The sequence below is a fragment of the Erinaceus europaeus genome, chromosome 12 (genome assembly GCF_950295315.1).
Source record: "Erinaceus europaeus chromosome 12, mEriEur2.1, whole genome shotgun sequence".
In the NCBI taxonomy this organism is placed as follows: domain Eukaryota; kingdom Metazoa; phylum Chordata; class Mammalia; order Eulipotyphla; family Erinaceidae; genus Erinaceus; species Erinaceus europaeus.
Genome location: NC_080173.1, coordinates 99,082,048 through 99,108,525, shown reverse-complemented (window position 1 = coordinate 99,108,525; position 26,478 = coordinate 99,082,048). Strand labels below are relative to the sequence as shown.

General features: G+C 50.2%; 1 protein-coding gene across 2 annotated transcripts; it reads right to left on the bottom strand.

Moving 5' to 3' along the window:
• Nucleotides 1-7,340: 7,340 nt before the first annotated feature.
• CSPG5 (chondroitin sulfate proteoglycan 5) lies at nucleotides 7,341-25,525 on the bottom strand. 2 transcript variants are annotated; one of them, XM_060204803.1, is made up of 5 exons: nucleotides 25,269-25,523; nucleotides 23,821-24,748; nucleotides 18,053-18,241; nucleotides 15,747-15,822; nucleotides 7,341-7,868 (listed from the first exon to the last, which is right to left on the bottom strand). In XM_060204803.1, exons 1-5 carry the CDS (start codon nucleotides 25,372-25,374, stop codon nucleotides 7,707-7,709), a joined length of 1,461 nt encoding a protein of 486 aa, XP_060060786.1. In that variant the 5' UTR covers nucleotides 25,375-25,523; the 3' UTR covers nucleotides 7,341-7,706. The 2 variants fall into 2 exon arrangements, with proteins under 2 accessions (XP_060060786.1, XP_060060787.1); XM_060204804.1 differs by lacking the exon at nucleotides 7,341-7,868 and adding an exon at nucleotides 13,941-14,249 and having other exon boundaries at nucleotides 25,269-25,525.
• Nucleotides 25,526-26,478: the final 953 nt, after the last annotated feature.

The following is a 26,478-nucleotide window of genomic DNA, read 5'->3' as shown; positions in this document are numbered from 1 at the left end:
ACAGAGGGACACCTGCAGATCTGCTTCACTGACTGTGAAGCAACTCCCCTGGAGGTGGGGAGCCTGGGGCTCGAACCTGGATCCTAACGGGTCCTTGCGCTTTGCGCCACATGCATTTAACCCACTGTGCTACCGCCCGACTCCCCCCTACAGTCTCTCTTATTGGGCCTTGTGAAAGAAGCCAGCAGTGCCACTAGAGATTCCTCCCCTAATTTGGAGTCTGGGAAAGTCCTGATCAGAACCATGTTAGTCCCAGTAAGGGCCAGGGTAGGAAACTATAATATTCACAGGCTACAACCCAACACCCCCATATGTAGTCTTATATAAAACAAGGGCCGATTGTACTACATGCCACACAGTCTCCATTAAAAAATTTTGTGTGTGTGTGTGACCACATAAGTGCTCTGTTAAAAAAAAAAGTGTGTTAAAAAAAAAGTGTGTGGGGGGGGGAAGAGATAAAGTCAAAGAGTATTAAGTAGTCCTTTTTTATGTTCAAAGATTTTTAAAAATCTTATTTATTACTGGATAGATACAGAGAGAAATTGAGAGGGGAAGGAGAGACAGATAGAGAAAGAGACAGAGAGACACCTGCAGCCCGCCTTCACCACTCGTGAAGTTTTATCCCTGTATGTGGAGACCAGGGGCTTGAACCTGGGTCCTTGCACATTGTAATGTGAGCACTTAATCAGGTGCATCACTCCTTGGTCCCTGTTCAAGGATTTATTATTGCTATAGTTTATACCTATTACTAAATGACTTGCATTTCTCTGAAAGACAACTAGCAGATAGTTTAGCTCATATGTGCAATATAAAGAACTGAAACACATGAACTTAAAAAAAAAGTTGGGAGTCGTGCGGTAGCTCAGTGGGTTAAACTCAGGTGGCGCAAAGTGCAAGGACCAGCTAAAGGATCCCGGTTCGAGTTCCCAGGTCTGCAGGTGTCTGTCTTTCTCTCCCCTGTCTTCCCCTCCACTCTCCATTTCTCTCTGTCCTATCCAACAATAACAATAATAACTATAACAATAAAACAAGTAGGGCAACAAAAGATAATAAATAAATAAATAAATAAATAAATAAAATATTTAGAAAAAAAAGTCACCAAATTGTCTCTAAGACTTTGTGAAGGGAGTCGGGCTGTAGTGCGGCGGGTTAAGCGCACGTGGCGCAAAGCGCAAAGACCGGTGTAAGGATCCCGGTTCGAGACCTGGCTCCCCACCTGCAGGGGAGTCGCTTCACAGGCGGTGAAGCAGGTCTGCAGGTGTCTTTCTCTTCCCCTCTCTGTCTTCCCCGCTTCTGTTGTTTTCGACGGGTTATGTTGTTTTCGCCGGGCTGGCTTCACAGGCGGGTAACAGACACGACCGGGGACTCATGGTTGAGCTGTAGGCAGTATCTCTTTATTCATGCAGGACGCAGCACAATCTATACCAAGCTAAGCTAAACTCAAGGTAAAGTACTGTAAAACTCACAATGCTGTCTTTATATATACTTGCCATGTAAGGTGGAAACAGGATGTGACATAGAGAGGGTGGAGAGAAAAGTGACTGGTGAAAATCAGAGTGTGACAAAGAGGGGGCAGATTAGGCGAGAATCCTATCACTGAACCACAAATGCCCTGGAGGGAGGGTGGAACTTGTTAACAGTGGTTATGTAAATAGAATGAAGTGGTTATGTAAATAGAATAGTGTTAAGCAGGGGGGATTTAAACCAAATGAAACAGAAGGGGTCTCATGCATACCAACAGCTTCCATTTCTCTTTGTGCTATCCAACAACGATGACAATAATAATAACTACAACAATAAAACAAGTGCAACAAAAGGGAATAAATAAAATAAATATTAAAAAAATAAATAAAAGACTTTGTGAAAACTTTGGGTGGGGAATGGTTAGTGTGGAGCTATACCATGTAATCTTATGAACTTGTAAGCCATTATTAAATCACTAATAGAAATACATTTGAAAATAAAAGGCAAAGGCGGCCTGCGCTCATGACCCTGCTGGATTAATGGCATCTGGGTCAGAGTCGCAAGCTGCAAACACAGGACTTCTGTTGTTAGCAGAAGGAGCTGAGGTGAATGACCCAAATTTCCCACTAAGGACAACCAAAAGGTGGCATAAACATCTGGGACACAGCAACGAGCTAGCAAGATAGCAGAGTCCAGGTAGGCGAGTCTGGCTTCCAAGGTCACTTCTCTGGAGGTCGTTTGTCTATTGGGAAGACTTGACTATGAGAACAGGTTGTGTTTCTGAAAGTCTTGCAGGAGGACTCAGAGGGGAAGGAGACTGGAGTACAGGGCCCAGCAAAGGTGGGACAAGGGAGAAACTGTTTGGGCTGTGACCCCAGGGATAAGGATAAACCCAAAGCAATGCAGCCCTTGCACAGCTCTGTGACCGGCGTCAGTGGGAGAAACTGTTGGGGCTGTGACCCCAGGGATAAGGATAAACCCAAAGCAATGCAGCCCTTGCACAGCTCTGTGACCGGCGTCAGTGGCCCAGAAAATCTGTGACCTTGCATCTGGAATAGTATGAACCCAGAATTCTAGCTCCCCCCACCCTGGGTACCTGACATAATCAAATAAAATTTTTTAATAAACTAAATTTAAAATACAATGCCTGGGACAAAATAAAAATTTAGTAGGTACATACAAAGAAATCAGGGAGAAACAGAAAAGATTTGGTAACAGAAACAGACATCTAAGGATTCCTTCTAGTTACTGGAAGCAATACAGATAGAATACAGGCAAAAAGTCGTGGAAAATGCTCTCAGGGAAGCCAGGCTATGGCATACTGGGTTAAACGCACATAGTATAGTTTGAAGTGCAAGGATCCCGACTGGAGCCCTGGGCTTCCCACCTGCAGGGCGGTCACTTTGCAAGTGGTGAAGCAAGCTCCTCCCTGTCTTCCCTTCCTCTCTTGATTACTCTCTGTCCTATCCAAAAAATAAAATAAAATAAAAATGTCTGCAGGAGCAGTAGATTTGTAGTGCCGGCACTGAGCCCCAGCAATAAACCCAGAGGCCAAAAAAAAAAAAGTTCTCTGTAATTCTGGCTGCTTGAACTCTGTTCTGTCCTCACTTGTCGCCTGGACTGCTATGACCCGTCTTGTCTGCCTTCACCATGGCGGTGTCCTCTTAGCTCGGCTCTGGGTCAGTGGCTCTTTTCTAATTTGTGCTAAATCGCCCTTTCCCGTTTCATCACCCAGTACCACTCCCTCATGTGTATCCTCTCTGTCTCTAAAGCCTTATCTGTATCATTCTCAAAAATGCCTCCTTGTCTTTCAAAGTTCAAGTTCAACCTTCTCTCCTTGAAACCTTTCTGAACCCTTTTATCTCTCACAGTGTTTTTAACCTATTTCTTCCTTTCTTTGCCTCCAGGGTTATTGCCGTGCACCATAAATCCACTGCTCCTGGAGACAATTTTTACCATTTTGTTGCCATTGTTGTTGTTTTGTTATTGCTGTTGTTGTTGTCAGATAGGACAGAGAAATTAAGAGAGGAGGGGAAGACAGAAAAGGGGAGAGAAAGAGAAGAAAGAGAAAGCAGACCCGCTTTACCACTTGTGAAGCGACTCCACCTGCAGGAGGGGAGCCGGGGGCTGGAACCAGGATCCTTAAGCTGGTCCTTGTGCTTTGTCATATGTGCTTAACCCGCTGCGCTACTGCCAGGCCCCCATATTTCTTTCTTCATTGAATAGAGACAGAGGGGAGCCAGGTGGTGGTGCACCTGGTTAAGTATAGTACTAAGTGCAAGGACCTGCGCAAGGATCCAGGTTTGAACCCCCAACTCCCCACCTGCAGGGAGACACTTCACAAACAGTAAAGCAGGTCTTCTCTTGCCTCCAGGGTTATCACTGGGGCTTGGTGCTGGCACTAGGAATCCACTGCTAATCCAGCGGGTCCTTTCGCTTTGTACTATGTGCACTTAACCCAGTGTGCAACCACCCACCTCCCTTGTCTCTCTCCCTCTATATCTCCCCTCCTCTCCCAATTTCTCTGTCATAGCCAAAAAAAAAAAAAAAAAAAAAAAAAGGCTGCTGAGAGGGAATCAGGTGGTAGAGTGGTAGCGCAGCGGGTTAAGCACACGTGGCGCAAAGCGCAGGCACCGGCACAAGGATCCTGGTTTGAGCCCCCCGCTCCCCACCTGCAGGGGAGTCGCTTCACAGGTGATGAAGCAGGTCTGTAGGTGTCTGTCTTTCTCTCCCCCTCTCTGTCTTCCCCTCCTCTCTCCAGTTCTCTCTGTCCTATCCAACAACAACTACAACAATAAAACAAGGGCAACAAAAGGGAATAAATACTTAAATAAATTAAAAAAAAAAAGGCTGCTGGGAGCAGCACCGAGCCCCAGCGATAACCCTGGAGGCAAAAAGAAAAAGTGAGAGAGATATAAAGAGGGGAGAGACAGCACAGCATCAGTGTACTGTTCATGAAATCTCCGCGTGTTTCGGGAGCCTAAACCTAGATTCTCGTGAACGCCAGAATCTGTGCTCTATTGGGTCTCCTGGCTCCCCCAGCAACTTCTGGAAGTTAGGGTCTTAGTCATCTGGAGTTACTGGTCCCATGCTGCCTGGTTGTGTACATGTTGAATAAATGTTTACTTCATCTATATTCATTTATTGGATAGAGACAGACAGAAATCGAAGGGAAGGGGGAGGGAGAGAGTGATCTGGGAGGTGATGCAGTGGATGAAGCGCTGGACTCTGAAGCAGGTCCCTAGTTCAATCCCCAGCAGCACATGTACCAGAGTGAGGTCTGGTTCTTTCACTCTCCTAGCTTTCTCATTAATAATATAAATAGAATATTTTTATATTTATTTATTCCCTTTTGTTGCCGTGGTTATTTTATTGTTGTAGTTATTGATGTTGTCGTTGTTGGATAGGACAGAGAAAAATGGAGAGGAGGGGAAGACAGAGAGGGGGAGAGAAAAAGAGAGACACCTGCAGACCTGCTTCACCGCTTTGTGAAGTGACTCCCTTGCAGGCTGAGAGCAGGGGCTTGAACCCAGATCCTACGCCAGTTCTTGCGCTTTGCATTACCTGTGCTTAATGCGCTGTGCTACTGCCTGACTCCCAAATAAATAAAATCTTCGGGGAGAGAGAGAGAGAGAGAGACCTGCAGTCCTGCTCCACCACTCACTAAGTTTTCCCCCTTCAGGTTGGGACAAACTCTGGTCTTTGCACATTATAACATGTGCACTCAACCAGGTGCACCACCACTGGACCCACAAATGTTTTATGAAAGAATCAATGAATATTCTTGATAATAGACACTAGCAAGTTGTTTGGGCCTGACTGTCCTCTCCCACACTCACACAATTCCCAAGTCATATGCTGAAGCGCAACACCTAGTGTGATGCTGGCTGAGGCTACTACAGGGGTTGGTCAAGGTTAAATGAGCTCAGTGGAGTGGGGCCTAATCCAAACAACTTGGTGTCCTTATAAGAGAGGCAGCGGGGGGGGGGGGGGGATACTTGGTTGTGTGCACACATCACCATGCCAAAGAACTCAAGTCCCTGGACCCTATCTGCAGGGGGGAAGCTGTCTCTGTTTCTCATTCTTCCTCTCCCCTCTTCAGTTTCTCTGTCCTATCAAATAAAATTAACAAAAGAGAGAGCAGAGATTTTCTCCTACTATTTGCGCAGAAAAGGCCATATGAGGACACAAGCAAGATGGCTATTTGCAGAACAAGAAAGGCGGCTTCAACAGAAACCAACCCTTTCAGTACCTTGATCTTAAATTTCTAGCTTCTAGAACTGTAGAAATAAAATTAGGAGGCCAGGTGGTGGTGCACCTGTTACCATGTTCAAGGACCCGAGTTCAAATCCTGTCTCCACCTGCAGGGGAAAAACTTCTTGAAGGTAGAGCAGGACTGCAGATTTCTGGCTCTCTCTTTTTATTTTTACCAGAGCACTGCTCAGCTCTGGCTTATAGTGGTGTGGGGGATTGAACTTGGGACTTTGGACCCTCAGGCACAAAAGTCTCTTTGCATCACCATTATACTATCTACTCCCACCTGTCTCTCTTCCTCTCCATTTCCCCCTTCCTTCTCAATTTATGGCTCTGGCTATCCAATAAATAAATAAAGCCAGTAAAAAATTTTTTTAAATATTTATTTTATTTATTTATTCCCTTTTGCTGCCCTTGTTTTATTGTTGTAGTTATTATTGTTGTTGTTGTTGTTGGGTAGGACAGAGAGAAATGGAGAGAGGAGGGGAAGACAGAGAGGAGGAGAGAAAGATAAGACACCTGCAGACCTGCTTCACCGCCTGTGAAGCGACTCCCCTGCAGGTGGGGTAGTAAAAAATTTTTAAGAAAGATCTTTTTAGAAAGCAAGTCACAGTGGCCAAGAGCTTGGCGCAGTGGCTAGAGAGCAGGACCCGCCTGCCTGAGGCCCCGTGTCTAACTCCCAGCACCGCCCTGGTACCTACTGCATGTGCTGCATGGCACGTTGGGTTCTCTCATCAACTGGGTAAAATAAACCTCAAGAATAGTTTGTTTTGGGAGTCGGGCGGTAGCACAGCAGGTCGAGTACACATGGCGCAAAGCGCAAAGACCAGCATAAGGATCCCGGTTCGAGCCCCCGGCTCCCCAATTGCAGGGGAGTCGCTTCACAGGCGGTGAAGCAAGTCTGCAGGTGTCTGTCTTTCTCTCCCCCCCTTTTTTTTCTCTCCCCCTCTACATTTCTCTGTCCTATCCAACAACAATGATGACATCAATAATAATAATGATTATAACAGTAAAACAAGGGCAACGAAAAGGAATAAATAAATATTAAAAAAAAAAGAATAGTTTGTTTTTTCTTCCAGGGTTATTGCTGGAGCTTGGTGCCTACATTACGAATCCACTGCTTCTGGAGGCCATTTTTGTTGCCCTTGTTATTGTTGTTATAGCTTTTATTGTTGTTGGATAGGAAAGAGAGAAATGGGAGAGAGGAGGGGAAGACAGAGAGGGGGAGAGGAAGACAGACACCTGCAGACCTGCTTCACTGTTTGTGAAGCAACTCCCCTGCAGGTGGGGAGCCAGGGGCTCGAACCAGGATCTTTATGCCGGTCCTTGCGCTTTGTACTATGTGTGCTTAACCCGCTGTGCCCCCCTAAAACAGTTTCTATTTTATTTTTAAATATTTTATTTATTTTCCTTTATTGTTGCCCTTGTTGTTTTTATCATTGTTGTTATTGATGTTGTTTCTATTATTAATGCCACCCTGTCTGTGGTTTTTGTTTTGGCAGACTGAGCTAACAGACCATCTCTAGGATTTCAAATGTTTAAATATACATTTTCAATAAAGGTGATAATCCAATTCAACTGACAAGGATGATGATATTAGCAATCATATTAGGAAAAAGACAGCTTTTTAAAAAGTTTTATTTCAAGAACTTTTTTTTTTACTGGTATTTCAAAAAAAGGTGGGTCAAAGTACAAAAAAAAAGTCAGTTGAATAACAGCATAGGTTTAGAAATCACAGAGGCAGAAGCAATGTACAGATAGCACAGACAAAACCCAGTGTATGCAATTCTGTTCAGGTTCTCCACTTACTTAGTACTTTTTCTTCCTGTACAGAGAACATCAAAGCATGCCATGAGACCGAGAAGGAAAGAGTTTAACAAATGGTTACAAGAAATAGACTCTGTACAAGAGGAGATAATGCTTCTTCCCCACCCCACCCCTCTCCACCCCACCCACCCCACCCCTCCTCTCTTCTTGCTCTGTTCTATTTAGGTTAAGTTATTCTGAAGACAGTTCACCTCCAGGTCAGCCTGGTCACCTTTGCCACCCTCAAGTTTGGGTGACATGGAGTTCTGGATGTTAAATGGTTCCTCCTCTTTCAGGCAGGACTTGAGGACTTCCTGGATTTTGTGGGGAGCACTTGGATCATCCTGGAACAGGAAAACAGGTGAGAAAGAGACAAGAAGGAGACAGTGGGGAGAGGGATCAAACAAGCTCAGGCAGGTCGGACTCAAAGAAGCGTGAGTAGAAAAAAGAAAGGTAGAGACCAGGTGGTGGTGCACCTGGTTGAGCACACGTTACAGTGAGCAAGGACCCCGTTCAAGCCCCTGGTGCCCACCTGCAGGGGGAAAGCTTCATGGGTGGTGAAGCAGGACTGCAGGTGTCTGTCTCTCACGCTCTCTATCTCTCCATTCCCTCTCAATTTCTGACTGTCTCTATCCAATAAATAAATAAAGACAATAATTAAAAAACTTAAAAAAAAGAAAGGTTTGCTCTTAAGTCTCGAATGAAACCAAAGTAAGTCAGCAGCGGCAGCAGCGGCACTGTAGGAAAGTCGTTACATAGATGAAATCGTGAAGGGCAGTTACTTCTCTTTCACTGAGATCGGGATGAAATGGTCTTTTTTCAAGGTCTGACACCGTGTGTACTGGTGTAGTGCTCTGGCTTATCTAGCTCTCCTTCTCTCCACCCCGTGAAACTTTCTCGTAGGAAATAAAATCAGTGTTCAAAAAATACAGTAAATCAAGGGCTTTTCCTTGCCCAATTCTGGATGGGTCCAGCCACATGCTGCACCAGATGACATATGCTTTTGGGTCACCGCCCATTTCTGACTGCTTCAGTGCCCTCTGCTTGTCCACGTCTAAGCTTGTAGACTACAGGAAGCCTGCTGAAGGGCCTCAGAATTCTGCAGCCAGGGAACTCGGACAGCTACTCAATTCCCCTTTAGGACCAGCAGGGGAATTTCACCCACTGTGACTCAGCGGGGCTCATTTCTCTCTGTGGTGCCCCACAGCTACTGCAGGTGCTGAGAAGTCTGTTGATCAAAATCATGAGTAAGGTAGAGAATGTCCCCGGGCCAACTAGCTCAGACTTTTCTTGCTTTAACCACTTTAAAAATCCAAGGTGGTCATCACAGTTAGGACCAGGGCCTTCCTTCTCCAAAAGCTCCAGTGCCCCTCACCTCTATGTCTGACTTCTAATACCTCTAGGTCATGGTCATGACTGGTTAGAAAGAAAGAAGCCGGGGGTGGGGTGTCTGGCGGTAGCGCAGTGGGCTAAGCGCACGTGGTGTAATTGCAAGGACCGGTGTAAGGATCCCGGTTGGTTTGAGCCCCGGCTCCCCACCTGCAGGGGAGTCGCTTCACAAGCGGTGAAGCAGGTCTGCAGGTGTCTCTCTTTCTCTCCCCCTCCTCTCTCCATTTCTCTCTGTCCTATACAGCGACATCAATAACAACAACAATAATAGCTACAACAATAAAACAACAACTGTATTAAAAGGGAAAATAAATAAAAAATATTAAAAAAAAAAAAGAAAGAAAGAAGGGAGCTGTCTGATGGCGCACCTAGTTAAGAACATACATTACCATGCACAAAGATCTGGGCTGAGCCCTCACTCCTCACCTGCAGGGGGGAATGCTTCATAATTGGTAAAGCAGGTCTGCAGATGTCTATCTTTCTCTCTCCCTGTCTACTTCCTCCGCCCCTCTCAATTCCTCTCTGTCTTGTCAAGTAAAATAGAAGGGTAAGGGTAGATAGCATAATGGTTATGCAAAGAGACTCTCATGCCTGAGGCTCCAAAGTCTCAGGTTCAATCTCCCACACCACCATAAACCAGAGCTGAGTAGTGCTCTGGTTAAAAAAAAAATTTTATAAAAAGAAAGAAAGGAAGGGGGTCCAGTCTTAGTGTTATTCAAAAGCAATGTGCACACAGAAACCACTGTCACCTGCTCCTTGTGCCCGACCTCACATAGCCCTTTTCTGGAAAACCAGCTTAGATAATGAAAAGTCTCTATCCATGGAAACACGATTTCCAGGCAACTGGGGAACATATATTCCTCATTTTAACTGAGAAAAGGACAGGAGATCAGGGAGGCGATCCCATGCTAGAGCAGAAGCAGTGCGTGTACGAGGCCCTGGGTCAATCCCTGTCATCACAAAACAAGACAAAAACCAGTCATCCATCAAAAATGGCAGAGCCCTGCTCTGCCCCTCTCCTTCCCCGCCACACCAGCAACAAAATAAAGAGTAAGAGGAAATGAACTTTATATAGTACTGAGGCAGGTTTCAGGCAAAGGAGTTACAGACACTTGATACTTTCTATCACCATGTGGGAAGATAGTAATAATAACAGTAATAAATGATTAATAAAGGGTGGCGGAGACAGCACAGTAGTTATGCAAACAGTAGTTATTCAAAGACTCTCAGGCCTGAGGCTCCAAAGTCCCAGCTTCAATCCCCCCATCACCATAAGCCAGAGCAGTGCCCTGGGGATGGAGAAGAGAAAAGAAGAGAAGAGAAGAGGAGAGGAGAGGAGAGGAGAGGAGAGGAGAGGAGAGGAGAGGAGAGGAGAGGAGAGAAGAGAAAAGAAAAGAAAGAAAGAGAGACTCCTTCTGGGACAATGGATGGGAGAAGAACACTCTAACAGCAAGGAACCCAGTACCCAAGCAGTGCTGCAGGACAAGTTAAGCCATCCAGACAGACAGAACAGGTGAGAGCACCTGCACCTTGGTGCAACTGTCTTGACCCAAGTGTTTCTCCTGCAGAACTCGGCCCTATTCAGCTGACCAGCTCTGATCGGCTTTGATCTGGTGGCAGTCCTTCATCACGAGGGAGCTGTACCTGCAGCTGGCAAAAGCCCTGGAAACTACTATGCGGCCACTGCCAGGGTCCACCCCAGGTGCGGGGAGGGCTTTCAGCCCAGGGCAGACTGGGTTCAGGCCGGGGCGCCTATGTGGCCGGGTACGAGCCTCGATCAGAAGGTTGGGGCAGCAGGGCTTTACCAAATCACAGAGGCTGAGACGGCAAGAAGAAAAGAGCCCTGAGGCTGTGTGATGAAATCCTAGCAATCACTGAACCCTCAAAGGTCTGTCAAAGTCTAGGTGGCCCAAAGTGATGCCCAAGACATCCTGCTGACGGCACAGCTGTGAGAGCTGACAGCAGCCCTGGTGTTCAGGCAGCTTGCCTGCGCATTTCAGGTGACCTCACTCACCCGAGGACCTGGAAGGTGTCCAGCTTCCCACAGACAGTCCATTCCTCCTAGATAATCTGCAAACCCCCGCAGCTGCAGGAGTCCCCCTTTCCTTCCCTTGGTCCCTTCTAAGACTGGCTGCTTAGCATACAACAGCCACTGACTCACCAACAGAGAACTGCCAGCCAGGAGGGGCCAGGCCAGGGGCAGCACATGCCAGGCGAATCATGCCACCGACATAACAACAACTGCCCCTGCTCCCATGCCCCCCTCGCCCATCAAAGCAATATTATTTTTGTTAGAATTTTTTTCAGAGTATGATTGGTAGAGATTTTAGGCACTGGGTAGGAAAATTACCCCCCTAATCTACTTTCCTTTTATTTTTTCTACCAAGGTTATCCCTAAGGCTCCACATAAATCCACTGATCCTGCTGGTCAACCCCACCCCTTTTCCCTCCCATGGCTCCACAGCCCATGAAGCTTTCCCCATGCTAGTGCTCCTCTGTGGTGGCCAGGGGCTTGAACACAGAACCTCATGCAGGGCAAAGTGTGTGCGCTATGGGGTGAACCATCTCCTGCCTGATGCCCCCCCCCCCCCCGACTAGCAGAGAATTAGCCTTTCAGTAAGATAATTATAACTCTCTAAAACTTTGGAGACACCAGTACCAAAAAGGAAAGTTAAGGGCTGAAGATGAGGGGTGGGGAGAGAACAGCCTGGCTGGATGACTCTTGACTGCTTTCCTGCTTTTTCCACTTTCATCTTGATGCCACTGTCACATGGATGCAATCAGTATGGTGGCCACAGCAATAAGCAGGGCTTCATTTCAAAATAACATGGCGACTGCCACTACAAGATCCCGAGTTTGACCAAGTCTGACCTGGGTTAAGTGGAGAAGATCAAGATGAAGACACAGAAATTACCAGTTTATTCCCTGCTGGGCAGGAGAGTCATGCCTGCACTCAGCGCTGTGCCGGAGGGGTCCCTCAGGGCACAAGCAGAAGAGATGGCTGGTGGGGATGGCTTTCAGATCCAAGAGTCGGGAGGGAGGCAGCTCTCTGGGTAGAGTGCGTATTTTACCGTGCCCAAGGACACCTGCTTGGTTGGGTGTGAGTTCCTGGCCTCCATTTGGAGGAGCCGTGCAAAGGGGGAGCCTTGTGAGCCGGGAAGCAATGTGAGAGTGCTTCTCCTCCTGCTGCCTCTCTCACTTGTATTTCATCTGCTATCTAAAAAAAAGAAAAGTCCCTGGGAGCAGTGGCACCATGCAGGCACAGAGCCCAGGGAAGCCCTAGCAGGTAAACAAAGATCCAAGAAGAATCAGAAACAGCAGTCACTTCCCTGAGGGGTGCTCCAAGCGCTGCCCAGACCACCTCTCAGCTCTTCCCAGGGACACCCTGCTTGCGTCCCTGCCAAGGCTCGCTCTATTCTGAAATCAACACAGGGGTAGCTTTCCCAGACAGATGCCTTGTTTCCACAGTGCTGGATCAGCCCAGAACAGGGAGCCTTTGTTTGGCTCATTCAATCACACACTTTAAGGAAGCTAAGGAACTGGGTGAGGACACACACTTTACATGTGTAAGGCCCTGGGTTCAATCCCTGACAGCAGATAGGAGCACCATGGCCCCAGGGGGGGTGCTCTACAGGTTGTAAAGTAGTGCTGTGGCTTCTCTCTTCTTTAAAATAAAAACGAGAAAATCAGCCTAGGAATAGAGGAATTGCAAGTATGAAGCTCCAGCACTGCAAAGTAACTAAAGAAATAAAAATAAAGAAGTGGGAGTCGGGCGGTAGCGCAGCAGGTTAAACGCACGTCTCTTCTTTTTCTGAGTCTATCTCTCTCTCTCAATGGAAAAAAAAATTAGGGGGGCTGGGTGGTGTTGCACCTGGTTGAGTGCACATGTTACAATGCACAAGGACTAGGGTTTAAGCCCCAGTCCGCACCTACAGCGGCAAAGTTTCACAAGCAGTGAAGCAGAGCTGCAGGTGTCCCTCTTCCTCTCTCCTTTATTTATTTATTTTGTAAGCCTAATCACAGAAGACTACTAAGCACTTTTACTTTGAGGTATATAGTTGCCCCTATATTATTACTATTATTATTTTTATTTGTTTTTATTTTATTTCATTTTACCAGAACACTGCTCAGTTCTAGTTTATGGTGGTGCTGGATTTTGAATCTGGGACTTCAGACTCTCAGGCATGAAAGTCTTTTGCATTACTATTTCTATCTTCCCAAGTCCCCCCAAATTATTTTTCATTGTAAAATCTTAAAACAAACATAACATGTTTTATTTATCTTAATGAGAGTGATACAGAGAGGAAGACAAATATAGAAAGAGCAGAGCATTGCTCAGCTCTGGTTTATGGTTCCTCTCTGTTTTATTAAAAAATTTTTTTAAGATTTTTGTTTATCTATTAGAAAGGCAGGAGGAGAGAGAGAACCAGACATCACTCTGGTACATGTACAGCAGGGGATTAAACTTGGGATCTCATGCTTGACAGTCCAGTGCTTTATCCACTGCACCACCTCCCTACCTCCCAGACCACACCTCCTTCCCTCTCTATCACCATATTTCCTCCCTATTTCTGTCTCTAGCCAAAAATAAATATTAAGATATACCAAAAAAAATTTTTAAAAAAAGAGGAAACTTAACAAAAAAGAGGCTTGGGAGGCTGCATGCATGTAAGCGTCCCTGAGGCCATTTCTTGGCACCACATTATTAAAGAGAAAGAAAAAAACCTCTGCTAAGTTTACCTGGAGGCCATTTTTACCATTTTGTTGTCCTTGTTGTTGCTATTGTTGCTAGATAGGACAGAGAGAAATGGAGAGAAGAGGGGAAGACAGGGGGAGAGAAAGACAGACACCTGCAGACTTGCTTCACCGCTTGTGAAGCGACCCCCCTGCAGGTGGGGAACTGGAGGCTCAAACCACGTTCCCTATGCCGGTCCAGTCTGTTCGCTTCGTGCCATGTGCACTTAACTGCTCCGCTACCCGTGACTAATTTAAATGGGTCCTTTTAGTTCTGTTGTACCAGACCATAGTTTTCTTTTCTTTTAAGAATTTATTCATGAGAAAGATAGGAGAGAAAGAACCAGACATCACTCTGGTACATGTGCTGCCGGGGATCAAACTCAGGACCTCTTGGTTGAGAGTCCAATGCTTTATCCACTGCGCCACCTCCCAGACCACAGACCACAGTTTTCCTTTGGCGGGGGAGGGCTTGGTGAACAAAGTAGTATTTGTTATTGTCTTCAGTCCCTTTCCCCACTGTTAAGTAGACAAAGGTCAAGGCCTGTGCTGTTCACCAGGGTAGCCATAGCCGCATTTCAAGATCTCTCGAGCCATGGCTGCTGTAATGCAAAGTACAGATAGAGAGCATTTCTTGCTCTAGACTGTGAGACCAAGCCCTATGAGCCGAGACCCCACTATTGCAAATAACTTCAAAATTTGCTCTAAGGGGCCAGGTGGTGGTGCATCTGGTTAAGCACACAAGCTACCATGTGCAAGGACCCAGGTTCAGGCCCCTGGTCCCCACCTGCAGGGGGAAAGCGTTGTGAGTGGTAAATCAATGTTGCAGGTGTCTCTCTGTCTCTCTCCATCACCTCTGTTCTCTTGATTTCTGGCTGTCTCTATCCAATAAATAAAGATTATTTTAAAAAAAGAAAAAGAAAACCTTTAAAAAAAAAACCTGCTCTTAAGCCCCACTTTTCTGAGCAAAGTGTCTTAGTTTAGCTCCCTGTCTGCTGAGTGACGCACCTGACGTGAGGGCTGGAGTCTGTGTCACATGCAGAGTTTTGGGATTTGAATGTCACATGATTTGGTACTTGGACAGTTTTTTTTCTTCTTTAGTTCTAAAATTCTTTCTGGCAGCAGCCATTATTTTACCAGCTAGTATTTTCCCAGAGAACCCCGTGGGCCTTTAGAAAACAGTATACTGGGATCTTTTGATGGATTTCTATGTGCCATCCACCAAAGAAAGGACATATATGATTTTACCAGCATTTTATGCTCATCTCAGACCTTATCAATTTATGGAAGCCTAACAAACTTTAGGGTTTTCAAACAGTTTCAAGAGCACCATTTCCTACCTATCCCAGAGGTTTTTTTCATCCATCCCAAATTGCAAACACCATTCATTAGCTTTGGTGAACACCAGCAAATTCCCTAGCAGTAAGAGCAGAGTCTTTCTCCTTGATATGGAAAGTTGAAAGTCAAAGATCTACTTGTAAAACTTAGATAAAGGAAAAAAAAAAAAAAAAAGTCATCCTAGAAATATATTTCTACTACTTGCAAGTGATGCACCATTAAGTTCTTTTTTTTTCTTTTTTTTTGCCTCCAGGGTTATTGCTAGGGCTTGGTGCCTGCACTAGGAATCCACTGCTCCTGACTAGAAGCCATTTTTCCCATTTTGTTGCCCTTGTTGTTATTATTACTGTTGTTATTGCTGTTGTTGTTGGATAGGACAGAGAGAAGTTGAGAGAGGGGGAGAGAAAGATAAGACACCTGTAGACCTGCTTCACCGCCAGTGAATTGAAGCTCCTGCAGATGGTAAGCACGGGGTTTGAACCAGGATTCTTACACCATTCCTTGTGCATCGTGCTATGTGTGCTTAACCTGCTGTGCTACTGCCAACCTGCCTAATTCCCACTTCTACTGTCCCAACTGGTGCCACTCCAGAGCTCTGAGCAGTGGCTCCACATGCTGAAACAGACCACAGAGAGTAGACTGAATCATGCAAAAGGGGCCATGTGAAGAAGCCAAGTTACCTGACACATAACTTTATCATAGTGAGTCAAGGTACAGGCATGGGGGGAGGAGGTACAGGGAGTGTCGCAAAGTTTCCTTACATTTGGGTGAGAGCCCTCAGCAATGGTGGAGAGGGAGAAGTTATCGTTGTGGAGCTCAGATGGGGTCCGGAATTTGCTAGTTAGGACAGAAAAAAAGAGGGAAAAATATAAATGAAATGATCACAACAAAAAAACCTACAAAAGTTATCATGGGTCAAATTTTTTTTTTTTTTATCCAACAAAGACCATAGACTGTAGTAAGATGCACAATTATTTGCCAGCTGTACCATCAAGAAAGAGATTGCAATATTTAAACTAGGATTCAGTATCATCTTATCACCTAGCATTTTTTGCTATATACTTAAAGTAGCTCATTTAGCCCTTTTAAAAGTTTCGTTTATTTATTTATTGGATAGAGGCAGAGAGAAATTGAGAGAGAATGGGGAGACAGAGAGGGGGAGAGAGAGACACTTGCAGCACTGCTTCACTGCTTTTGAAGCTTTTCCCCTGAAGGTGGGGCTGGGGGCTTGAACATGGGTCCGTGAGCATGGTAACGTGTGCTCAACCAGGTGCGCCACCACTCAGTGCCCATTCATTTAGTCTTTAGATAAAGAATCAAAAAATGGTATGAACAGCCATACCCACACTGACTCAAGCCAGGCAACTACAACTAAAACATAACTGCCACCTGGCTAACAGTAGTTACGAGGTGTCAGCGACTGCAAGATACAACCCAACTTCAGAAATGTTAATATGTTGGGGGAAAAAAGATGCATCTTCGAATCAATACACTGCAGCAGTGTCTGCAGTGCAGTGGGCACATACAGTGTTAGCAGAGCAGTAACTAGGCTTGGGGAAGGACGTCCACAGAGAGAAATGAGGGAGAGGTAGCATTTGAACCAAGGGGTGAGAGAGCCATGCTCTGCACTAAATGTAGTCAGCTGGAGGACGAGGGGCTGGAACGAGGCTCTGCCCCTGGCCACAGCTCTTACCTCTCCAGTCCCTGACAGTTGCTCCTTCTCTCCCTCACCCTGATTACACAGCCTACACAGGAGCCAAGGGTCCTAGTTCGTGATCACATGCACAGATACAGCCGTGCCTCAGTGCACAAGCACAATGGAAGGGCCCCTTCAGCCACCCACCAGATAGCTGAAAGGCTGCCAGAAGCTGCGACATCTGCACATCTGCATATTGCCGGAGTCTACCCAGCAAAGGAGCAACAGATGGTGTTTTGTCCTTTTCCCAGGACCCAGGAAAACCCTTCAGCCACATTCTCCAGAGGTAGCGGCAGGTCAGGGGAGGAGTCAATGGGGCGACAGGCTGAAAGGGAGCTGGGGCTGTTCTGCATAAGTTCTCTCTCCGTCTCAGGGAGGCTGGACTCCAGTCTCTTCTTCTGTTTGTGACTCCTGACACTCTGTAAGGTGTTTCACTTAGCTTAGTGATCAGTGGTTCTCTCACCGCATGTGAGGTCACATTCAAGTGTCCATGGATTTAAAGGGTAAATGCTGACTTTCACATACACACAGCTGTCATTGCTCTGATAAGGAAAGAAGTGAAATGAGACTCTCTATTCCCAGAAGGCCAGAGAAATCCAGTTAATTAGCAAGCTAACTGCAAGTTCTCTTTCCTCCAAATTCTAGTTAAGAGAAGTGAAAAGGATTGCCTTAGATTCCTTGCACTTCTGTCTAGACGAAGGACTGGCCGGCTTCGAAAAGCAATGCTGAGGTCAGGTGGTGGGACACCTGGTTGAGCCCACACATCACCATATACAAGGACCCAGGTTCAATTCCCTTGTCCCCACCTACAAGGAAGAAACTTTTGCGAGTGGTGAAGCAGTGCTGTAGGTGTTTCTCCTCTCTCCCTGCCTCCCTTCCCCCCCCCCAATTTCATTCTGTACCATTAAACAAAATAAATATTAAAAACAAAGCAAGAAAAGCAATGCTCTGCTGTGTTAAACCCTTTCTTCTCAGCATTCGCTGAGCTGATGCTGAGTGACAGCAGGTCTGAGGGAGGGTGGAGTTACTTCCTGCAGATGTGTAAGTGTCTCATGTAGGTTACTGGCTGTCAAAGACCCTGGAAGCAGTCAGATGGCGGTGGGAACTAGGCACAGCAACTCACTGGGGGAACTAGAGCAGAAATCGCTCTACTGTTCTTGGGGTGGGTGTGGAGCGGGGCTCAGTGCAGTGTGCCACAGGGCCTCAGTCCCAGCACACCCTGTGTAGCATGGATAAGCCTGGATGAAACTCTCATATGAAAAAACCACAACTAAGGGCTCAGAGCAAGGGCCAGACCCTCATGCAACATCCCTGGGCTAGAGGGAGGGGTGCCGCGGCAGGGCCAGAGTGAAGGCTGTGCAACACACTCACTTGGTCCTGCGCAGCTTGGTGTTCTCCGTCTTAAGCAGATACAGCTTCTTGGCAAAGAACACCGTCATCATGAAGAGTAGGAGCAGGACGAGGGCTGCCGAGCCCACAGCCACGCACATCACCTGGAAGTCGGTGATGATGGACTCACAGCGCATGCCCTTGTGCCAGATGTAGTCCTGCGTGTTGCACCTGCAGAAGAGACAAGGTGGGGTGGAGGCAATGGGCGGGCTGCCGTGGACACGGCCAGCATGACGGTCAAGAGCTGGGGTGCCCCCAACCTGTGCATAACCCCATTTGACAACCAATGATGAAGCGGACCTCTGAGGCCCATGACATGAATGAAGCATTTAGGGGGGGTGAGACTGAGTGAGCAGGTCTACCACTCGGCTGCTAAGTGACCAGCAAGGGCACCCTGGCTTTCTACCTCACAAGACCGAGCAAGACAATCAAGAAGGTTCTCTTGGGCCCCTCTCTGCTCTGGGCTTTGGGTAAAAGAAACATGAAAAGCAAGATTAGTAGCAGCTCTGGCTGTAATGTGGTAGGGTCTGTTTTATACACAGAAGTCTGACGGTTTTGCAATCCCATCTAGTTCACATGGCCAATCAGACACTGAAAAATAAGGCAGCAAGAAACAAGGACAAGCACAAAGATGGAGATAAATAAATAAATAAATAAATATACACACATTCTCCTCCTACCTCGGTAGCCCTCAAAGTCCTGCTCCTAAGGCTTCCTGTCCTAGCACCATGAGAACTGTCATGAAAGCATAGTGAGAATCAACCCTCTCGGTGGGTTTTAGTCCTTTTGTTGAGTGACTTTCTCCTGCCCTTGGGGGACATTCCCAGGCTCCAACTCTTCCAATGACATTGCTGTTTCCATGGGAACCAGGCTGCTTCAAAGAGGAAAGATGTGGAAGGATACAGAGGCAGGCAAAGGAGGATGTGACCCTCAGGGCAAAGAACAGACAAGAGAAAGGGGTCCAGAAGTGGGGGAAGTGCGTCAGAGAACTGGCTACCCCACACCCAGAGAGGATGGACCCACACGGCTAACAGAGGATCCTTTCTTTTTCTGATTGACCCTCTGCGGTCAAAGGACGCTATCTGTCTGGGGACACTGGGGGAAGCGAATCCCTCTAGCCCACTGTTTTAGAGAAGTCTGCCACAGCTCTCTCGTTTCCCTGCAGTGGGTCAGGGTGACAAAGACAAAGGCAACTGCAGTCTGCAACTAGAGGCTCGGCAGTCTCCTGTGAGCGGAATGCAAAGCAGTTTTCCAGCAGGAAGAGGAGTCTTTTTTGGGCGGCCCTGTGAGATCCTTGGGGGAACCAGAGATTTGTGGAGAAGCCTTCCCAAGGCAGTGTGACCTCATGGTTCCAAGGTTGGCACGGCCACGTGGCTAACCTCGTCACTCAGGAAGCCTGAGAGCCCCAGGAGGTTTGGGGGATCTCTTTTTATCTTTTGCTTTTTAAATGGTTATTTATGTATGATAACAGAGAAAAGAGAATATGAGGAGGGCGAGAGAGAAGAAGAACTAGAGCACTGCTCAGCTCTGGCATTAGGTGGTCCCAGGGGCTGACTCCAGGGACTGACCAGGCAAGCTGGTGCTCTTCTAATAGGCTGAGCTATCTCTCTGGTTCTCCGGGGGGCCTCTCCCAGCTCTCCACAAGCAGCAGGTTCTTTTTCCAGTCATTGTACTGGGAGAAATAATGGCTTACAGAATAGGGGATGACACGTAGGTGGGGGCCCCATATTTCACACTCTGGTGGGGAAGCTTACTTTAGGATAAAAGACCATGATTTTGTAGAGATTGATTGCCACAGCTTCCAGGGGGGCTGGGCAGTGACACAGAGGGTTAAGCTCACATAGTACAAAGCGCATGGACCTGCGCAAGGATGACGGTTCGAGGCCCCGGCTCCCCACCTGCAGGGGGGTTGCTTCACAAGTGGTGAAGTAGGCCTGCACCTATCTGTCTCTCCCTCTGTCTGTCTTCTCCCTCCTCTCTCCATTTCTCTCTGTCCTATGCAGCAACAACAACAAAAGAAAAAAGATGGCCACCAGAAGCAGTGGATTCATGGTACAGGCACCGAGACCTATCGATAACTCTGGAAGCAAAAAACAGACAAACAACAACAAAAAAACCCACTACAGCCCCTACCCTAAAGTTTGAAGTAAAATTACAGGCTCCCCTAGTGTTTCTGGTAGCCCTTAACTAAACGGCATATCTTTTAAAGATATTTTTATTTATTTATTGGGTAGAGACATAAATTCAGAGAGGAGAAGGAAAAACACCCACAGCACTGCTTCACCACTGACAAAAGCTTCTCTGCAGACTGGGATGGGGACTTGAACACAGATCTTGTGGCACACTGTGCTCAACCCTGTGTGTCACCACTCAGCCTCCCAAACATGTCTTCTCATTATATGTGTGTGTGTGTGTGTGTATGTATATATATATACATACACACACACATACATACATATATACATAATACAAAATACATACATACATATATATATATATATATGTATGTATTTTTTTCCTCCAGGGTTATTGCTGGGGCTCAGTGCCTGCACTACGAATCCACTGCTCCTGGGGGCCATCTTCCCCATTTTGTTGCCCTTGTGGTTATTGTTACTGTTGCCAATGATGTTGTTGTTGTTGTATAGGACAGAGAGAAATGGAGAGAGGAGGGGAGACAGAGAAGGGGAGAGAAAGACAGACACCTGCAGACCTGCTTCACTGCTTGTGAAGCGACTCCCCTGCAGGTGGGGAGCCAGGGGTTCGAACCGGAATCCTTGAACGTTGCACCACATGCACTTAACCCGCTGTGCTACCGCCCGACTCAACTTAAATTTTTTTTTAAAGATTTTATTTATTTCTTAATGAGAAAGATAGGAGGAGAGAGAAAGAGGCAGATTTCACTCTGGTACATGTGCTGCCAGGGGTTGAACTCAGGACCTCATGCTTGAAAGTCTAATGCTTTATCCACTGCGCCACCTCCTGGGCCACTTAAAAAAATGTTTTTTTAATCTTTATTTATTGGATAGAAACAGTCAGACATCAAGAGGGAAGTAGGATAGATAGATAGGTAGAGATACCCACAGCACTGTTTCACCACTCGAAAAACTTTCCCCCTGCAGGTGGGGACCTGAGACTCCAACTGGGGTCCTTGTGCATGTACTTAACCATGTGCGCCACCATCCGGCCCCTATCTTGTCATTATGATTTCTTTTTTTTTTTTTTTTTAAATCACCACCAGGGTTATCGATGGGGCTCTGTGCTGGCACTACGAATCCACCAATCCTGGTGGCCATTTTTTACTTTACTTTTTTTTTTCCCCTTTCTATTAGATAGGACAGAGAAAAATTGAGAGGATGGGGAGACAGAGAAAGATAGATACCTGCAGACCTGCTTCACCACTTGTGAAGTGGACCTCCCTTCAGGTGGGGAGTTAAGGGCTCAAACCTGGGTCCTCGAGCTTGGTAAGATGTATGCTTAAGGGGGGGGGCACCACCGCCTGGTACCCCTCATTATGAGTTCTTGCTCACGGTTCCTTTTTTTGGCAACAGCTAGACAATTCCCATCAAAATGGAAAGGAAACACGCTATACGAGCACCCTTAGAGCCACGATCACTTGCAGAAAAGAACTTCAAAGGAAGGAACTAGAACTTAATTTTTAAAAAAATATTTATTCCCCTGGGGAATGTTATGCATGTACAAACTATTGTACTTACTGTTGAATGTAAAACATTAATTCCCCAATTAAAAAAAAATAAAACAATTAAAAAATATTTATTCCCTTTTGTTGTCCTTGTTTTTTTTTATCATTGTTGTGGTTATTATTGTTGTTGTTATTGATGTCGCTGCTGTTAGGACAGAGAGAAATGGAGAGAGGAGCAGAGACAGAGAAGGGGAGAGAAAGACAGACACCTGCAGACCTGCTTCACTGCCTGTGAAGTGACTCCCCTGCAGGTGGGGAGCCGGGGCATGAAACCAGGATCCTTACGCCAGGTACGCTCAACCCACTGTGCTACCGCCCAACTCCCTAGAACTTAAATTTTAAAGCACATTTCATACTTTTTGGGGGTGGAGGGAGTGTAGGTATGTCACTGTCCTGGCAAAAGAGCAAAAGAGCAAAAGAGCAAGACCTACAGAATTTAAATTCTTCACACACCTCCAAAGAGATCAAGAAGCAGACTTACACGAGACACCAGATTCCAGACACGTCCCTCTCAGACCAATGGAGACGAGCTCCAGAGGAACCTACCTGGAGGCTCTGGCCACTTCTAAGGCTTGTAAAGGAGTCTGAGCACTTGTGTGCGACCCTGGAAACATCTGGTCTGGACAGCTCAAGAAAGACAAACCCCGAAGAGGAAGGGGACAGAAACTCGTCCTCAGGGTTGAGAACGCCCAGCAGCTCTCCAGAGCGGGAGACTCGGCCTAGGCTGGCAGTCAGGTTTCCTTCCGGGCCTCACCCCGACTTACAGCCAGGATCAGCTCTGCCGACTAAGTCCTGTGGCTGGTGCAGCTCGAGGCCCCCCTCCACCCTTCACTGCCACCGTACCCCGCTCTCTCCTGCTTTCCCCCACCAAAAAAAAAAAAAAGGGGGGGGAACTCCCAAGCCAACAAGGGTCTCCTCCCAAAGCCCAGAGAGAAGTCCCTGTGTGGCCTCTGCATTTCAGGGGTTTGGTAAAGGTCACGACACTTAAGAGGAAACAAATTGTTTCTGAGGGATGAATCCTAGTGATGAAATCACAGGAATTAGGAAAGTTTTTTTTTTAAGTATTTTGTCTTTTTATTTATTTATTTTCCCTTTTGTTGCCCTTTTTTTTTTTATTGTTGTTGTAGTTATTATTGTTCTTGTTACTGATGTCATCATTGTTGGATAGGACAGAGAGAAATGGAGAGAGGAGGGGAAGACAGGGGGAGAGAAAGACAGACACCTGCAGACCTGCTTCCCCGCCCGTGAAGCGACTCCCCTGCAGGTGGGGAGCCGGGGGCTCGAACCGGGATCCTCACGCCGGTCCCTGCGCTTCGCGCCACCTGCGCTTAACTCTCTTTGCTACCACCCGACCCCCATCATTTTTTAAAATATTTTTTCTCTTTTTTTTAAATTTTTTAAAATATTAACTTATTCCCTTTTGTTGTCCTTGTTTTATTGTTGTAGTCATTACTGATGTCGTTGTTGTTGGACAGGACAGAGAGACATGGAGAGAGGAGGGGAAGACAGAGAGGGGGAGAGACAGACAGACACCTGCAGACCTGCTTCCCCGCCCGTGAAGCGACTCCCCTGCAGGCGGGGAGCCGGGGGCTCGAACCGGGATCCTCACGCCGGTCCCTGCGCCTCGCGCCACCTGCGCTTAACCCGCTGCGCCAGCGCCCGGCCCCCGTTTACTTATTTCACTTCATTTTCACCAGAGCACCGCTCAGCTCTGGTATACATACGGTGGTGCGGGGGGTTGAACCTGGGACCTCAGAGCCGCGGGCCCGAGGGCCTCCCGCACAACCACCACGCTCTGTTCTGAGGGCCTGGGAAGCCGTGAGCCTCTCAGAAGCTGCGCCTCCTGTCCCGCGCCCCCTGACCCGCTCAGGTGTCCTCCCTCTCCCTCTCCCTCTCCCTCTCGTCCTCTGTAAATCTTTCCCCCGTTGTCTTCACCGCCGGAAACCCACAAGGCAGGAGGAGCGAGCGAGAGAGGCCCCCGCAGCCCTGCTCCGCCACCCCTGAGGCGGCCGCCCCTGAGGCGGCGGGGCTCGAACCCGCCGCGGCTCACCTGCAGAAGGCCCCGACGCGGTCCACCAGGTAGCACTGGCCGCCGTTGTGGCAGTAGCTGGGGAAGAGGTCGCACAGCGAGCGGCAGGAGCCGTTGTGCCTCACGAAGCCGTGGCGGCACTCGGTGCCGTTGTTCTCGCCGGGGCCCGGCTCTGGCGGCCGCGGCCTGAGGGCCGAGCTGCTCCCGGGGCGCGGGGGTCGGTCGGTCGGCTCGGCCGTGGGCGCCCGCTCGTCTCCCGGGTCCCCGCCGGCCGCCGCGTCCCTGTCCTCGGCGTCCCTGTCCTCGGCGTCGTCCAGGTCGTCGTAGAAGGACGTGGTGGGGTAGAAGTCGGACTCGTCGAAGGGCGTGAAGTCGTCGTACAGGTCCAGCAGGCTCCAGGACGGCGTCTCCCCGCCCGCCAAGTCCCCCGGCTCGGCCCCTCCGAAATAGTCCGTGTCCGCCACGTCGTCGTCGTCGTCGTCGTCGGGCGCGGGCTCCGGGCTGCCCCGCAGCGGGGACGTGGGCTCCGACGCCGCGGGCTCCGGGCTGCTGCCCTCCGGGTGCGGCCACACCCCCGACGGGCTCTCCCTGGGGCCCGCGGTCGCGGAAGCTGGCGCTCCGGCTTGTGTCACCTCAGGGGTGGCGGCGGGCACGGAGGGCCGCGCGGTGGCCGGAAGGGCCCGGGCGTCCCCGCTGCCTGCTTCCGCCGTCACCCCTGCCGGGCCCGCGCCGTCGGCCTCCAGCCAGGCGCTGTCCGTGACGGCCGCCGACGCTTCCAGGGCCTCCTCGGCGCCCTCCCCCGGGCCCGGCGCGGCCCACGCGGCCCGGTCTTCCCCGGCGGCCGGCGGGCTGGCCTGCTCCCGCGAGCTGTTGGCGCGCGGCTCCCACGCCGGGACGCTCTTCCCCGGCTCCTCGGCCTCGGCCTCGACGGCGCTGCCCGCCTCGCGCGCTGGGGGCGGGAGGGGCGGGGCGTCAACGAAAGGGGCGGGGCGTCGAGGGAGAGGGGCGGGGCGGCGGGGAAGGGCGGGGCTTCGGGAGCACGCGCGGGACCGCCCCGCCAAGCCCCGCCCCTCCCAACGCCCACCGGGGAGCACGCGGCGTCCACACGACCCCGCCCCCCAGGGGACCCGCAGTCGAACCCCCGCGGCCGCGGGTTCCAGCCCGCCGCCGTCCCGCTGGCAGAAGCCAGTTCTGCTCCAGGGCCCGCCCTGAAGTCGCACCCGAAGGGCCCCGCCCCACCCGCGCGCTCGGCTTGGAACCCGCGGCCCCGGCTCGCCAGCACCTGCAGGCCCCGCCCCCAAGTGGCACCCCGGCCCGCGCCCCCTGCCCGCACCCCGGCCCCGGCCTCCGCGAAGGCCCCTCTCCCAGCGCCCCGGCCCGCCCCGCCCCCTCGCCGCCGCTCGCGGACTCGAACCCCAGGCCGGCGCGCTCCCGGCCGGGGTGGGGCGCCGCTCGCGGTCGGTACCTACCCGGCGCGGCGCGGGCGACGAGGACCAGGACCAGGGCGGCCCCCAGCAGCAGCAGCGGCGGCGGCCCCCGGCCCGGGCTCCCGCCCCCGCCCCCGGCTCGGCCCATGGCGCGGCGCCCCGACCGCCGTCCGCGGTCTGTCCGGCTGTCTGCGCCCTCGGCTCGCCGGCCGCCGCGTCCCCCGCCCGAGCTGCCCCGTGTCAGCGCGCTCTGGGCAGCGCGAGCAGCCGCATGCCGCCGCCGCCGGCCCCGCGCCCCGCGCCCCGCGCCCCCCGCCTCCCGCGCCGCGCGCGGCACCGCCCCCGGCCCGCCCCACCCGCCGCACGTAGCGCTGACGCCCGGCCGGCCGGGCCGCTGCACGACAGACAGACCCCAGGCTCGTAGCCCCAGACACACGGACGTGGCGTCGTGCGCGCTGCTGCACAGGCTCGAGCCGACAGGTGCCGCCCTCCGCGTGCAGCTCCCGCCCCGCCCCCGGCTGCGCAGGGAGGCACCGCAGGCTCCGCGATGGGGGGACAGACACCGCAGGCTCCGCGATGGGGGGACAGACACCGCAGGCTCCGCGATGGGGGGACAGACACCGCAGGCTCCGCGATGGGGGGACAGACACCGCAGGCTCCGCGATGGGGGGACAGACACCGCAGGCTCCGCGATGGGGGGACAGACACCGCAGGCTCCGCGATGGGGGGACAGACACCGCAGGCTCCGCGATGGGGGACAGACACCGCAGGCTCCGCGATGGGGGACAGACACCGCAGGCTCCGCGATGGGGGGACAGACACCGCAGGCTCCGCGATGGGGGACAGACACCGCAGGCTCGGCGATGGGGGGACAGACACCGCAGGCTCCGCTATGGGGGACAGATATCGCGGTCTCTGTGACGGGGGGGGGGGCGGTAGACACCGCAGATTCAGCGATGGGGGGGCGGACACCGTAAGCGAGGGCTGAGCCCAGACGCCCGCAGGCTCGGGGCGGGGCGGGGCGCGGGGCGCCAGGTGAGTCCCGCGTTCAGGGCGGGGCCCCGGGAGGTCTGCAGGCTCGTGGAGGGCGGGGCAGCGCGGGGCAGGGGGCGCAGCTCACCACCCAGACTAAGCGGATCAGACCTAAGCCGTCTGCCGCCCAAACCCAGACTAACAGCCAGACCAGCAGACGCGTCCGCGGGGCAGGAGGCCGGGGGGCGAGCTTCCGATGCGGGCTCCCGCCTCAGCTGCA